Source organism: Parambassis ranga, chromosome 20 (genome assembly GCF_900634625.1).
Source record: "Parambassis ranga chromosome 20, fParRan2.1, whole genome shotgun sequence".
Lineage (NCBI taxonomy): Eukaryota > Metazoa > Chordata > Actinopteri > Ambassidae > Parambassis > Parambassis ranga.
In genome coordinates this window covers 12,196,197-12,210,236 of record NC_041040.1, presented here as the reverse complement: position 1 = coordinate 12,210,236, position 14,040 = coordinate 12,196,197, and the positions used below count along the sequence as shown (strand labels likewise).

At 46.3% G+C, this 14,040-nt stretch overlaps 2 protein-coding genes across 2 annotated transcripts; both read left to right on the top strand.

The window, feature by feature from the left end:
• The first annotated feature begins 83 nt into the window (after positions 1-83).
• tmprss7 (transmembrane serine protease 7) lies at positions 84-5,842 on the top strand. The gene is made up of 18 exons (XM_028432525.1): positions 84-395; positions 1,104-1,308; positions 1,410-1,540; positions 1,624-1,691; positions 1,793-1,986; positions 2,073-2,108; positions 2,182-2,410; positions 2,527-2,651; positions 2,732-2,844; positions 2,923-3,029; positions 3,141-3,277; positions 3,556-3,663; positions 3,809-3,916; positions 3,993-4,109; positions 4,674-4,869; positions 5,013-5,281; positions 5,404-5,540; positions 5,615-5,842. The coding sequence occupies exons 1-18, from the start codon at positions 324-326 to the stop codon at positions 5,774-5,776; spliced, it is 2,514 nt and encodes an 837-aa protein (XP_028288326.1). The 5' UTR covers positions 84-323; the 3' UTR covers positions 5,777-5,842.
• A 1,293-nt stretch (positions 5,843-7,135) lies between these two features.
• LOC114452963 (suppressor of tumorigenicity 14 protein) lies at positions 7,136-13,598 on the top strand. The gene is made up of 18 exons (XM_028432526.1): positions 7,136-7,202; positions 7,322-7,446; positions 8,517-8,584; positions 8,663-8,856; positions 8,958-9,053; positions 9,257-9,476; positions 9,569-9,711; positions 9,799-9,896; positions 10,042-10,151; positions 10,253-10,386; positions 10,520-10,624; positions 10,718-10,828; positions 10,911-11,024; positions 11,114-11,233; positions 11,311-11,494; positions 11,569-11,840; positions 11,928-12,064; positions 12,743-13,598. Exons 1-18 carry the CDS (start codon positions 7,136-7,138, stop codon positions 12,908-12,910), a joined length of 2,466 nt encoding a protein of 821 aa, XP_028288327.1. The 3' UTR covers positions 12,911-13,598.
• Positions 13,599-14,040: the final 442 nt, after the last annotated feature.

Here is a 14,040-nt window from a genome sequence, read left to right as displayed (position 1 = left end):
CTCAGGCAGCTTGCCTACATAAGCGAACAAAGTTTGTTTGAAGCTGGTGACTATTATGAATTTGATACATATAGCGATGGATGGTAATGAGTGAAACCTTAGCCATAGGAGAGGAGGAGGTACGTTGCAATCAGCGAGTTTATCCACCGCTCGTCTGTGCTGAAGCATCTGGTTTCAGACACCTGTCGGCTGTGGATCCAGACTGGGGCTCTACACTGCTTCCATCTGTGGCTGTTTTTTTTGCTCTAAAGGAAAAAAAGAATGGATTTGAAAAAACAAAGACCAGGAATTAGATGATAGCAGCTTGAAGGGATGCCTGTGTCATGAGCACACGGTGTGAGGAGAACGAACAGACAAGTGGAGATGACAATGCATCTCAACAGGACGCTGCCAGTGTAAGTAAGAGACATCATTAACTTGAAGATAAGTAGCTTGGTGTGTGGATTTGTTTACCATTGACTTTTTCAGCATTAAACTAATGTGACTGTTGGTTTGATTGAATATGTGTAAAATGAAACATTTTTTTCCAGTGGGAACTGTTACCCTGCTAACTTGTGATGGATTAAGTGCCAGTTGCACGGTATGGGATGACACTGGATGAATAATACATGGGTGTAGGGTAACTCAAAGAGCGCTGAGCGTTACATCTGATGGAGTTAGTGTTGCCCTCAGACATCCCCCTTCACAACCACCATTTTAACTGGACTCTCTTTTGTTTATGCATTATTCAAAAATGTGATCACTCATGTGGGATTGGTTAGTATATTATTCAGCCTAGTGTAATGAAAATGAGCTGACCTGGATGTGGTACAGTGATAAGAGGAGGATAGTAGTGAGTAGCAGGGTTATGCTCCTTTGACGTTTCCAGTAATCTAACCTCCCTCATGGTCCTCACAGAGAGCCACCATCACTCTCCTTTGCCCTTTTGTCCTAGCTTTCAGTCCTGAAGGCTGTAATAGTGGTTTAAGACATTGGCATTATCAAGAGACTGTTGTGTGTCCACATTATTTCTGCCCCACTAACCAGATTCCAATTAGAAACAGGGCATAATTATGACTGTTTGAAAGGGCATGTACATTTTACTGCTTCCTCTGTGACTGTAGATTGCAGATGTGTCCGTGGAGGTTTCCACAGTGGACCACACTCTGCAGGAGCTGCGCAGGAAATACAGGAAGACAAGACGGAGGCCTAAGGGACTCAAAAGGCTATGGGCCTATCTGCTGAACATCCCACACCTGTCTGTCATCACCACAGCGGTGGTATTTGTGATAGTGGTGGTCATGTGGTCCCTCCTGTGGGTCTTTATATGTGAGTTTAACAAAAAAGCTGAAGGGGTTTTGTGTGTCTGATATCACTTGATGGTTGCGTAGTTGCTGAAAATCCACCATGTAATAAAAAACTTTTCCCAGTTCGCAGGGAAAGTAACAGCGTAGCGTATTTTGCCGGGATGTTCCGTGTTGCCAATGTGGAGTTTATCCCTGAGTACCGCCAGGCCGAGTCCCATGAGTTTGTGTCCATGGCAAGCAAAATACAACATGTGGTATGTATCAGTGTAACCCTGCTGTTTACATGAAGGGTTAGTACTGATCTAAAGATAACTGATAATTGCTGGGTGTCTCATAGGTGAGCAATGTGTACAAAATGTCCTCTGTGGCCAGACTCTACAAGCAAGCTGTCATTTCAGACCTCAGGTACGACCATCACCACACAAACCAAAAAGAAGCCCAGCTGATGTTGTAAGTTTCAGTTTATGCTGAGCAGGTTGTAATGTAAATCTCTCTTTCTTCACAAGTAACAACGATAAGGGTGGTGTGTTGGTGCATTTCTGGATGGTGTTTGTTGTCCCTCGACTGAAGAGCCCTTCTATGTGTGAAGAGTGTATTGGGGCAATTTTTAGAGACTCGATCCTCACCACCCTGGCGAACAGGTCCTCTGTGGGCTACCTGCAGGGTCTTCCAGTGGATATAGACTCTATCCTGATCAATGGTGCGTTAATGTGTCTGTGTTTAGTCACTAAAGTGTGTTCATGACTGTGTATTCCTGCAGAAATTACCTATTCTGTCCTTTTACAGGTGTTCAGCGTTCAGATTATACATCAAATACAGCAGGTATTTAACAGCACTTTATAAAAACACAAGTTAGATTTTTGGTTTCCATGTGTGTTTCGTTCTGTTCTTGCAGGCTCACAGTGTGTGGATAAGATGTATGCCAACCTTCCTGGGGCTAGAGTCCCTTTAAATGTCTTCTCCTCCTGGGGCGGCGTGAATTGCCACGTAAAGCTCACCTCTGTTCCGGGTTCTCTCATCCGCCTGACCGTGACCTCGCTTGTCATTGAGCCCAGCGGCTGTGTGAATGACGCCCTGACTGTGTACGACGCTTTGCTGCCCATGAGAGGGCGCATTCTGCACAGGTGAGGCTGCACCATAGCCACGCTCCCATTCCTTACGTGACTGATATGAAACATTGTGATGTTTTGGTAGAAATATGTATGACGCTTTACATGTGAAGTGTGTGTATGTGCTGCAGGGTGTGTGAGCCAGTGTCCAGCTCCTTCTCCATCGTCTCTACCTCAAATGTCATGCTGCTGTCCTTCAGAATGACTAATGGAAACAAGAGCTTCAGAGGACACTTTGATGCCATCGCTGAGGAAAGTATGACATATTTACCATCCTAACCCCAGACTGGAAGTCTTCATTATATTGTTTGAAACTGGTCTTTTTGTCTCTTTCAGTATGTATGTCTCAACTTGAGACTTACTTAGAGCCTGCCATCAGTGGACAAATCTTCAGTCCCTTCTACCCGAGCCTGCTGCCCCCACAGTGCTCCTGTACCTGGACTTTTCAGGTAGACATACGCATATAGACAGCACATGGACACAATTAGGTCACTATTAGTGACTGTGTTTGTTTTATTTTATAATAGACCCCAAACTCAGCTTCAGGAGTCGCACTGCAATTCCACAACTACGTACTAAATCCAAAGGACATGAAGGGCTGTGATCACGGCTGGTGGAGGGTCAATGAAGTCATGTATGTGGCTGCTGTCAAATATGTACACTCTTTGTTTGGATTGTTATTATAGAGGAAATGACGTCACAGTCTATTAATTTCAGCATGAACCTGTTTGTTCTCCTTCTACAGTTTCTGTGGCAGCTACGTGGGACACCGCACGGTGTTTCGGATCGCTGACCACAACCCAGAGGTGGAGTTTCGTTGCAGCTCACGTAACTCTGCTCAGCCTTTTCAGGCGTCTTACAGCAGCTACGATATCAGCCAACGTAAGCAGCACAGGGCCAGATTCTGATTCTTGGTACCAGTCACAAAGCAGTGTAGGAAATGAGCTATTATATGTTTCATTGTCCTTCAGTGTGGGTGTGATGGTTCTGATAATTACATTACATAGTTACATAGTAACCATTTCACAGCTTCATAATAAAAGAATAAATAATAATAAACACTTCTTCTTTTACTGTCGGCAGCAGAAAACACTATTAATGGATTTATATGTGTGATATTACTCCTTTACTTAACACATCTCCTCGTTTGTGTCCACCAGCCTGTCCAGAGAGCCACTTCTTGTGCGCCACAGGTCTGTGTGTGGAGAAGAGTCGTCGCTGCGACGGCCTGGATGACTGCCAGGATGAGAGCGATGAGGTCCTCTGCTGTAAGTTATTTTAACAACATCAGTGACATTTGGACTTTCACATTTGTAAGGTACTGTTCACACTGCTGTGAAAGCCTTACATGTCAGTTATCGTGTGTTTAATTGTGTGTTTGCCTGCTTTTGAAAGTGTTGCATGTCTTCACAGCGAGGCCCACCATGAACTGTGGAGGAAACAGCCCTCTGCATCCTTTGTTTGTGTGCAATGGAGAGACGGACTGTACTGGTGGAGAGGATGAAATCAACTGCACTCAGGGTACACGTTTCATCAGAGTTTTGAAGTAAAATGATCCTTTTCTCCTTTTTTTTGCTAATAACAGGATTTCTTTTAGAAACAACCTGCACGGCCATTAGGTATCAGTGCACAAGTGGCTCCTGCATCTTGAAAAAGAATGCAAAGTGTGATGGTGTTCATGACTGTCAGGACCGCAGTGATGAGGCAGACTGCGGTGAGTCGTCTCTACTATACTAGCGGCACAGTACAACAACAAAACAGACTTTTTATACAGATTTTATAGCTCACTGAGCTGTGAGCTTCAAACCTGCTGAGCTGCAGCACTGAGGTGACCCCTGCTCTCTGTTATTTTATCATGATGGGGTCTGAAGGTGATGGGAACAGGTCTGCCTTTGATCACATACTGACACTGGGCACACACACACACACACACACACACACGCGCGCATCAGAGCTCAAACTTTTAATAAAGTAGTAGCTGAGCTGCCAGCCGTGGTGATGACTCAGCATGTCAGCAAAGGTGGTTAGTGTAGGTGTGTAACACATACTTGAGAGAGCACATATACACAAACCTATACGCTGCACATACTGATAGTATGATGGAAAATCTATTGCTGTGTGTCATAATCTTGCACTTTTGGGGGTTTTATCTTTGCTCTCTGCACACAAGGTGTTGCCCTCTGTGAAACAGAAAGCACATGTCCATACACACAAACAGTATACTGAAATTAATGCAGTTTGACATAATCAGTCTAATCATCAGTCCATCTCTCTTCAGAGTGTGGTCGTCCATCCCTGCTGAAGAACGTGGGCTCATCTTCAGGCTCTGAGCGTATAGTGGGTGGCGCTAACTCTGTGGAGGGGGAGTGGCCTTGGCAGGTCAGCCTTCACTTCGATGGCAGTCTGTACTGCGGAGCCTCTGTCCTCTCCTCTGATTGGCTCGTCTCAGCTGCCCATTGCTTCAGCAAAGAAAGGTCAGCCATCCTCACTGCTGAAATCTTTCGTTATAAAGTGTGTCCGAAGTGCTACTTTCCTTCTTGTCTGCCGTTTTATTACATTTCTAAACCTGTTACATATCGACTCATCTGTTATTCATGGTATTGTTGATCCTCTGCAGGCTCTCTGACCCTCGTTACTGGAGAGCCCACATGGGCATGCTGACACAGGGCAGTGCCAAACACATTGCAGAGATCCAACGCATCATAGTCCATGAGTATTACAATGCACATACATTTGACTATGACATCGCCCTTCTGCAGCTGAAGAAGTCCTGGCCTGCCCCTCTCAGCCCTCTGATCCAGCCGGTGTGCCTGCCGCCATCCTCCCACACTGTCACTGACAGCCATCGCTGCATTGTCACTGGGTGGGGCTATAGATCTGAGGAGGGTGGGTAACGTCTGGAACACACCTCTGTTACTTTAAAACTTCACTGTAGTCCAAATGAAAATGTTAAAAGTAGGTTGTGCACTTTTTCATCAGTTGCATGTCCACCTCTTGTCAATCTGCAGACAAAGCATTGCCCTCAGTGCTGCAGAAAGCAGAGGTGTCCATACTGAGCCAGTCTGAGTGTAAGAAAATCTACGGCCCCATCTCACCACGCATGCTGTGTGCCGGGGTCCCCTCAGGAGAGCGGGACGCCTGCAGGGTGAGCTCCCATCCCACCGAATCATCCAGGTTTTCATGACTGGAGTGAGACTAATAGTATGTGTTGTCTCTCAGGGGGATTCAGGGGGTCCTCTCTCCTGCCAGGCACCAGGTGGGGGTCGCTGGTTTCTGATTGGGATTGTCAGCTGGGGGTCCGGCTGTGGCAGACCAAACCTGCCTGGAGTCTACACCAGGGTCAACAAGTTCACCTCTTGGATCTACAGCCATATCAGCTGACATGAAGGAATGTATTCACTGACAGTGAATGCTTTCATATTGTGTTGCTCATACTTAATAAAAACATCACTGGATAGAGTGTGCTGTGTAGTTTTTCCAGGTCAGGAACGCTACATGTGCGTGTGACCCCCTCAGATATCATTGCTGCATTCCTCCTTCAGAGATAGTAAAGTCCTGTTACACAGGGAATGCCAGATTCAAAATTGCAGGTTGCATCTTACGCTCCTGTGAAGCATCCAAGGACGCAGCAGCTCAGCTCCAACTGTAAAGGCTCGCACACGTTTCCCTCAAACGCTCTTTTGTCCCTCCGAGCTCAATTCTAGCAAACGCAGCGAGGAAGTTTGCCCACAATATCTGTCGCACGGATGGTTGTGCGGATTGTACCCTTTCATAGTGGTCTCATTGTCCCCGCACTGCATTGTGGGGCTCCGTGTGACACCTGCCGCCCAGTTCAGGTGAACGGGAGGCGGTGAATACCCGCCGCATCCGAGCCACTCAGGTCGGATTTCTGCGCTTTTTTTAAAAGAAGCGACGGCGGGGGTTTCCTCTCTCTCTCCATCGTTTCTATGCCTGAGGTATTGTTTCATATCGCCTCTCCGGAGTTAAACGGGACAGTGCTATGTGGACTCTCCCTAAAAGCAAAACTTGTGAGGTGTACTGCGTCTCCGGGCATGGGCACTCTGGCTGCTCCGCCGCACAGGTAAGCTCTCGCTGCGCTTCTTTCACTGCGCGTAAAAAGTAAAAGCGCAAAAACAAAACTTTGCTTTACACTTTGTCAATATATTCTACCTCCATGGCTGCTTATGAAACTTTATATGATGCATCATATTAAAAATTCATAGAAGGTTCTTTATTGTTGTAAAATCCGTCTCTAAGGGTGTGTGGCTCTCTTTCTCATGAATGTCCATGTCTGGGTGAGCCACTTGATTGAGTGCTGACACCGCAGAGCCGGGCCGTGGGAACGCAGACCCCTCCAACCACGCTTTGTCTGCTTCCCCGGGGAATCCTGCCAACCCCTTAAAGGTTTTAGGAGACCCTTTCAGCTGAAAGATGTCCACCGTTACTCTCAGTAAATCAGTGTCTGCTCAGCCATAAAGCTCTATGTCTCACTGATTTTTGCATATAGGCTGCGTTTTCTTTACTGCTCCTCTGATGTGTTCTCATAAAAATAACAATTAGGAGCAACTTGAGACATAAAAAGCCAGTATGATATTTGAGTCATGTCCTTGTCTCTGAAAGGGAAAGGGAGACTTAGAGGAGCCCACCCAGTCACTGAGCCCCCCCACGAAAGCTGAGGACCAGGCAGAGCACAGGGTGGAGGGGGCACGAGCTCCAACGTGTGGCTCCTGGAGGAGATGGATGTTGGGGCTCCTGCCTTTCTGTCCCTTCGCTGCTGCCATTGCACTGACTCTCCACTACTTAACATGTGAGTACAGACTGGCTTTGTTCTGGTGTGTTGTCTCAGACCTGTCCTGTCTATTTAAAATGTATTTATTTTGATCCACATGGTGCACCTGTCTTACATCCCCACCTCCCCTTCCTCAGCTCCTCCTTGCTCAGTGTTCTTCCTCGGGGGCAGCGTGGAGTTTCCAAATCTGAGCTTCTCCTCAGAACTGGCTGACTCCACCTCTCCGCAGTTCCGCCTGCAGGTTCAGGCTTTGAACCATTATGTAAGTGGAACGGCGTCTCGTCCGTCACAACCTCCCCTCTGAATGACACTTTATAGTGCTGCTTGACCTTCCTGCTCCAGGTTGAAGCTGATCTTGCTGCTCCAACTTTGATATGCTTCACTACAGCAGGCTGCTAGTGTTTTTATGCTTTCACAACACTGCTGCCCTCCTCCTCCTTTTCTTGGATTCTTATTTGTTGATTTCTTCTTATCTGCTGTATCCTCCCCCTCTTTCTCTGTGTGAGTTTTTTCTTCTTCTGCACACCACTTTCCTGTCTTCACCCCCTCTCTCTGTCTCTCTCTGGTGGTGTTAAATGTAAAGCTGAAACAGGAGCTGAGCACAGTTCCCGAGACCCCCGGGGACAGGGCCCTTTCAGGGCTGAGGACAAGCCCGGCATTTGTGAGCTTAGGCTAGACCCAGGCAGCAAGAGTGAGAGGAAGAGCAGCGCTTCAATAAAAACATTGTCTGTGTAGCTTTCACACACAGACAATCTACTGTGTGTGCCGGACACCACAGCAGGGAGGAGAACGTCTGTTTGATGCTGGGGTTAAGAGGGAGAGAAGGGGCAGTAGGGCAAGCTGGGATGACAGAAGTACTCGGAGCTAGGCAGAGATATGAGAGGGGGAATTTGGAGTTTTGGAGCAAAATGTCAGGTGCATGGCTGTAGATTCTGCGTGGTGAAATGGTAAAATGATCGGTGGGAATTCCCTGAAGTCTGCAGGAACACAGTTTAATATCCCTGTAACCAGCTTTGAGGGTGAGTTAGCAGGCTTGTTAAATGGTCATAGTATCTTTGTGGCCGTCTGTTCATTAAAGAACAGGTGAACCCGAGGCCAGCAGCCCATACCACCCAGGGTTCTACCTCTACACAGCCGGCAGGTAGCGACACAAAGGAGCTCTGTGCTGCTCAAAGTCAACATACACACATGCAGAGACTCACACACACACACAGAACAATCCGTTTGTTGAACCCGTTCAACCAGGTGTTTTTAAGGAGAAAAAGTGACCTCACCTGCACCTGTGTGATGTCACATGTGTTTTTTAATCTGCATTGTTTTATTGAAAAACAGTTTACAGAACTCCACGCATCCTCTCCGTGGAGCTCTTACTACCTGCGCTCAGGAATTACTGCCTTCAGGTATGCTGCACCCAAACAACACCAGCTGATACGTCCTCTGCAGAACAGCAACATCATCACATACCTTTTGTGTGACAGTGAAGGAGTAGAAGGGCTCAATGTCTTCTACTGGAGTAAATTCTCCGCCCCGGATAACGTTGCCATGGAGATCCAGCGGTCTAGCCCAGAGAGGCTGCAGCGTCGGCTGCCTGGCACTAACAAGGTGGTGCGAGACAGCCGCAACGAGCAGAACTACTACATGGAGCAAGATGATGATCTGCTCCACCTGCTGGGTAGAGGCTCTTTATCGCACTGTTATATTTCAAGTAGAAATTTAAGAATGGGCACTCAACAGATTTATAAAACTGGTATTTCTGTGTCTGTGTGCACAAAGGTTTGGACCCTGATGACTTTGAATCAGAAGAAAAATCAGACAAAAACAAAAATCCAAATAGTATCCAGAGTGGAAAGTGGCAACTTGGCTTCCAAGGTGAGAAGGCTGCTCCTCTGACTTTGTACTGTAACACAATAAAGGCACTTTTTGTTTAAAACATGTACCTAAAATAGTTTCAAACATTCAGATAGAATTACCATATGTAAATATGTGAATTAGTAACAGCCATGTTACAGTCTATAATTCTGACCTGAGGTCTGGTTATCACAGACAGTTAAACCATTACTTCCTCTTTCTAGTGATGTCCTTTGACCTCTATGCCAAATATGGGAACAACCGCACTCTGAGCCTTGTGAGTCCCAAGAAGCCATACTACCAGTGGCGTCTTCGTGTGCCATCAGGTCACGTGGTTCGACTAGTCATCCTCACTCTACATGGTGCCACGCCAGGAAGCTGCACCGCTCACAAGCTGTCTGCCTACGACTTCCTACTTCCTCTACAGAACAAGATCATCGCCAGGTAAAGACATGTTGTTTTATGGTGAAATTATCCAGTAAAATGAGCATTACTTTATCGATCCGCTGTTTAAAATGCATGCGTTCATGTCGCAGGTGGTGCGGGTTGCCTATTTCAGGTTCCTCTCCAGTCATGAAGCTGACATCCTCTGGGAATGTCATGTTGGTCACCTTCTCCTTCAGCAGACAGAGAGACGGGGCCATTTTCAAAGCTTACTTCCAGGCCATCCCAAAAGCAGGTATACTACACCATCTGGCTTTTTTTGCGTTAATGCCCCCGTGCTTACCCTGGTTTTACTTATCTGTGTCATCATCTCCCCCTTCAGGCTGTGGAGGGTCAATTTCCTCCTGGAATGGCTCTATTTCTTCACCCTACTACCCTTCCTATTATCCTCCAAACATAGACTGCACTTGGACACTGCGGGTGAGCTGTTTGTAAACATACTTTGAGTGTGTGTGTTAGAAATCGCATAATTAATAATAGAAAGAGGCTGAATCCTGTCTTTGTTAGCCTGTCCACATTCCAGCATCTGAACTCTCTCTTTTGTCGTCTTTGGTTTCTTTATCAGGTGCCATTGCCAGGATACCTGATCTCCATGACGATCGTGACGATGGACATTCAGGACTCGCCATCATCCGACGGCTGTGAGAAAGACTGGCTGGATATTGGAGGGGTAAAGTGAGTTGTGAAACTGAACCGGAGTGTCTAAAGACAGTTTAACTTTGTGTATAAATTTTTACATCATCAAGACGTTCCATCTTTATTTGCTTTATACCTAGACTGTGTAATCCAGTGTCAGACAGCAACAAGAAGCGAGTCTACTCCTCCCCTCTCTCCCTCCACTTCCACTCAGACGAATCTCTGACTCACAAGGGCTTCTACTTGCTATACCGAGCCTTCTCTCCAGAGGGCAGTAAGTGAAACAAGAGCAGTGAGAGTCAGTCAAAAAAAATTTTTTCAATAAACAGCCATTGGTCAGGACAGAATTCATTGATGAAAGAACAGGGTTTTATTTTAGAGTGTGTTTCTTTGTTGTGTGTCGTAAGCGTGCCCTCGTCAGTTTCGCTGTGGAGATGGCCGCTGTATCCCTCTGAGGAAGGTGTGTGATGGAGTGAAGGACTGCTCAGATGGACGAGATGAGGCTAAATGCTGTAAGTCTGATCACACTCATTATTAAAACCAAATCAGTGCTTTGAAGTGTGTTAAACTTCAGGTTTGAGTTTGTTTTTCTGCAAAACATGCAGCAACCTGTCAGCCAGGGGAGGTGTTGTGTGGGAACGGCCAATGCAAACCTCAGGGCAGCCAGTGCGTCACTCAGAGCGTCTGTGCAGACAGCAGTGAGGAGGGAACCTGTGGTGAGTTCACACACTGTAACTAGTAGAAGAACACATTCTTTCTTTGTTTTAGTTCTGAGTGTTTTGTGCGGTTTGGTTTCAGGAGGTAAATGTTACCACGTTTGTCCTAACAAGGTGTGTCTGCCAAAGTCATCAGTGTGCGATGGCATCCTTGATTGTAAAGACCGCAGTGATGAACTCAACTGCACCAGATCATGTGAGCACTGATGACGTCACTATGAACAGTGGGACTGATAGCATGTATTTCTGTTCTCAGGACCTTTCACTTCATTATATTCTCTTTAGATCTCAAAGGCTGCTCCTCATCTTCATACAAATGTGCCAATGGGAAGTGTGTAAGTAAATCAAACCCTGAGTGTGACGGAGTTAAAGACTGTTATGACGGCTCCGATGAACTGCGCTGTGGTAAGTATTTACTCAACAAGATTTTTGACTCAAAGCCCTCACTGAGCTCTTATAATGCCATGTTTGTGTCTTTGCAGGCTGTGGCACCAGGCCCAGAAAGCGCACTAAGATAGTTGGAGGCACTGATGCCGTGGCGGGGTCGTGGCCCTGGCAGGTCAGCCTCCAGATGGATCGCTACGGCCATGTCTGTGGAGCCACTCTGGTTTCCAACCGCTGGCTTATCTCTGCAGCTCACTGCTTCCAGGACTCAGATGCCATTAAGTAAGTAATTAAGTAGAAACCTCAGTTGGATCGTCGATGTGCGTGTTCTGTATTCATACACAGTGTGTCTGCAGATACTCAGATGCTCGCGCTTGGCGTGCTTATATGGGAATGCGCGTGATGACCACAGGGAGCCACGGAGCAGCCATCAGGCTGATCCGTCGGATCCTCCTCCACCCACAGTACGACCAGTTTACCTCCGACTACGACATCGCCCTCCTGGAGCTCAGCGCGCCTGTTTTCTTTAATGACTTGGTGCAACCTGTGTGCATCCCTGCCTCCTCACACACGTTCACCACTGGAACCAGCTGCTACGTCACCGGCTGGGGAGTTCTCATGGAGGACGGTAAGCACTGGTCAACAGTTTCACTTTAATGTTATTGAGATAGATGAATCTCCAGATAAACTTGTTTTGTCATTCTGGTAATTTCAGGTGAATTGGCGTCTCGCTTACAAGAAGCCTCGGTGAAGATCATAAACAGGAACACCTGCAACAAGCTGTATGATGATGCTGTCACTCCCAGAATGCTGTGCGCTGGGAACCTACAGGGAGGTGTAGATGCCTGTCAAGTGAGTACGCGTGTGTGTGGTAATTAAATCAATGATAAAAGAAGTAGATGCACGCCCTCCTATGGATATTGAGAAATGTCACCTTTTAGTCATAAACCACAATGCAGAACCAGGCTAACCCACAATTTTGCCTTGACAACTAATTTAAATGATGTTAATGAGTAATGGTTATGAATCATGTAATGACACAGAATGACAATCCAACCACACTGTCCACATGTAATGCCACAGACATCTGATGATATAAGCTAACTCTAGCTGCTTTGTAAGCTGCATTACATGTACACCATGCTGCCATCGTTATGAGTATGAACCCATTTAAGATGGTGTGACATGGAGTAGGGAGGAACACAATGTGAGCATTAGTTTTCAGATACATTAGTCAACATCATTATATCAGTATACCGTATTTTAAGTAGTTAATGGCTACACAGCTGTTGATATGGTAAATGTACACAGACTACAATGTTCATTGTACTGTTAAGGTGTAGCTGTGTTTATGTTTACATAAAGCTCTCCAGTCTTCACTGGACCTATAATGAAAATTCAGATTAAATCAGATGCACTGCAAATGTTGTCACATAATATTGACTTTTAATTCTGCAAGGCAAAAATGTCAGGCAGGAGATTTGCACACTTCTTTGTTGTGGCCCTTACATGCATGTTCTGTACCTTCAGGGTGACTCGGGCGGCCCGTTGGTGTGTCTCGAGCGAGGCAAGCGGTGGTTCCTGGCAGGGATTGTAAGCTGGGGTGAAGGATGCGCGCGGCTGAACCGTCCCGGTGTCTACACACAGGTGGTCAAGTTCACTGACTGGATCCATCAGCAGACCAAAGGACAGGTGTGACTGAACATCACACTCACATGAACAAAACCACTGACACACAAGACGAAGGTTTCAGACCTGAAGTCTGCTTTCAGCCTGTTGTCATGACTGCGTGACAGCACATTCAGTCAGTTTTTGGGAGCACGTCCAAGGCACAGGGCCAGCAGGGGCATCATCATCATCCCTGCACCAAACCAAACAGCTAGCTCACAGTCAGCAAACAAAAAGGTCCAAAACAAGTCCAAAATTACACAGGAAACAGCAGCGTGCTGTCTTCAGGTTTCTGCAGGCTGCACTGTGTTTTAATGTTACTGATGGCAGCAACATTATGCCAGAAACAACATGCCAAAGTATACTTAGGACTCATTATATTATCTCTATGTCAAAGAACCACCAACATATTGATATACACAGATCAATAATCATTTCTTTTTGCTGTTTTTTATTCTTCACTGTATGTACAAAGCATTTTGAGCTGCTGAGCCCCACGTGTGTCTTCTTGTAGCTGAAAACTCACATTTGCACAAGAACACAACTCAACACCGACACCACACGCCTGTCCTGCTGTCTGCTTGTTTGTGAGGCGCCTATATGTGTAAAACCTCATTAGCAGCAGGGATCATCTCAGAACATTCTCCTCTGTATGTAAATGTAGCCCGTTACCTTCCTATTTCCAAATGTCTCTGCCCTCACTGTTCCTCCCATCACAGCTGCACTGTTCTCTACCTGTCTGGTGTTGCTCTTCGTGGAAACAGCTGTCACATGTTTTTCCCCTCATCTCCCTCCGTCTATGTACTGTATACTACTGCATGTGTTCGCAACTCGAGTTACGAGTGTAAGAGTTGTTTTTGTACTGTATGTATGTGTATATCATGAGTCATAGCCTTATGATCGGTATATTCTGTAATTGTAGAGAATCCCTCAGTAGGAGGCGCATTTTCAGTTTCACTGTGATTTAATTTATCTTCATGGTGCCTCCGTTGGAAGAAAAAAAAAACATGTGAAGTCCAGGAGAGGTTGGTAAGTCTTTTGAATGCAGACGTTATGCGTTTTTGTCCATTTCTCCCTCCTCATCCAGCTCACATTTCCACCCAGTGGCCACTGTGTGTCACTGCCTATCCCCTGGGGCGGTGTGGCACCTTACACCCATA

Bases quoted from the DNA above. Each gene is read 5' to 3' on its own strand.
- tmprss7 (XM_028432525.1), top strand. From the start codon at position 324: ATGAGCACACGGTGTGAGGAGAACGAACAGACAAGTGGAGATGACAAT. The intron at 2,109-2,181 runs GTATTTAACAGC...CTGTTCTTGCAG, and splicing joins TTATACATCAAATACAGCAG to GCTCACAGTGTGTGGATAAG. The intron at 2,652-2,731 runs GTATGACATATT...TGTCTCTTTCAG, and splicing joins TGATGCCATCGCTGAGGAAA to TATGTATGTCTCAACTTGAG.
- LOC114452963 (XM_028432526.1), top strand. From the start codon at position 7,136: ATGTTGGGGCTCCTGCCTTTCTGTCCCTTCGCTGCTGCCATTGCACTG. The intron at 8,585-8,662 runs GTATGCTGCACC...TTTGTGTGACAG, and splicing joins TCAGGAATTACTGCCTTCAG to TGAAGGAGTAGAAGGGCTCA. The intron at 11,495-11,568 runs GTAAGTAATTAA...GTGTGTCTGCAG, and splicing joins CAGGACTCAGATGCCATTAA to ATACTCAGATGCTCGCGCTT.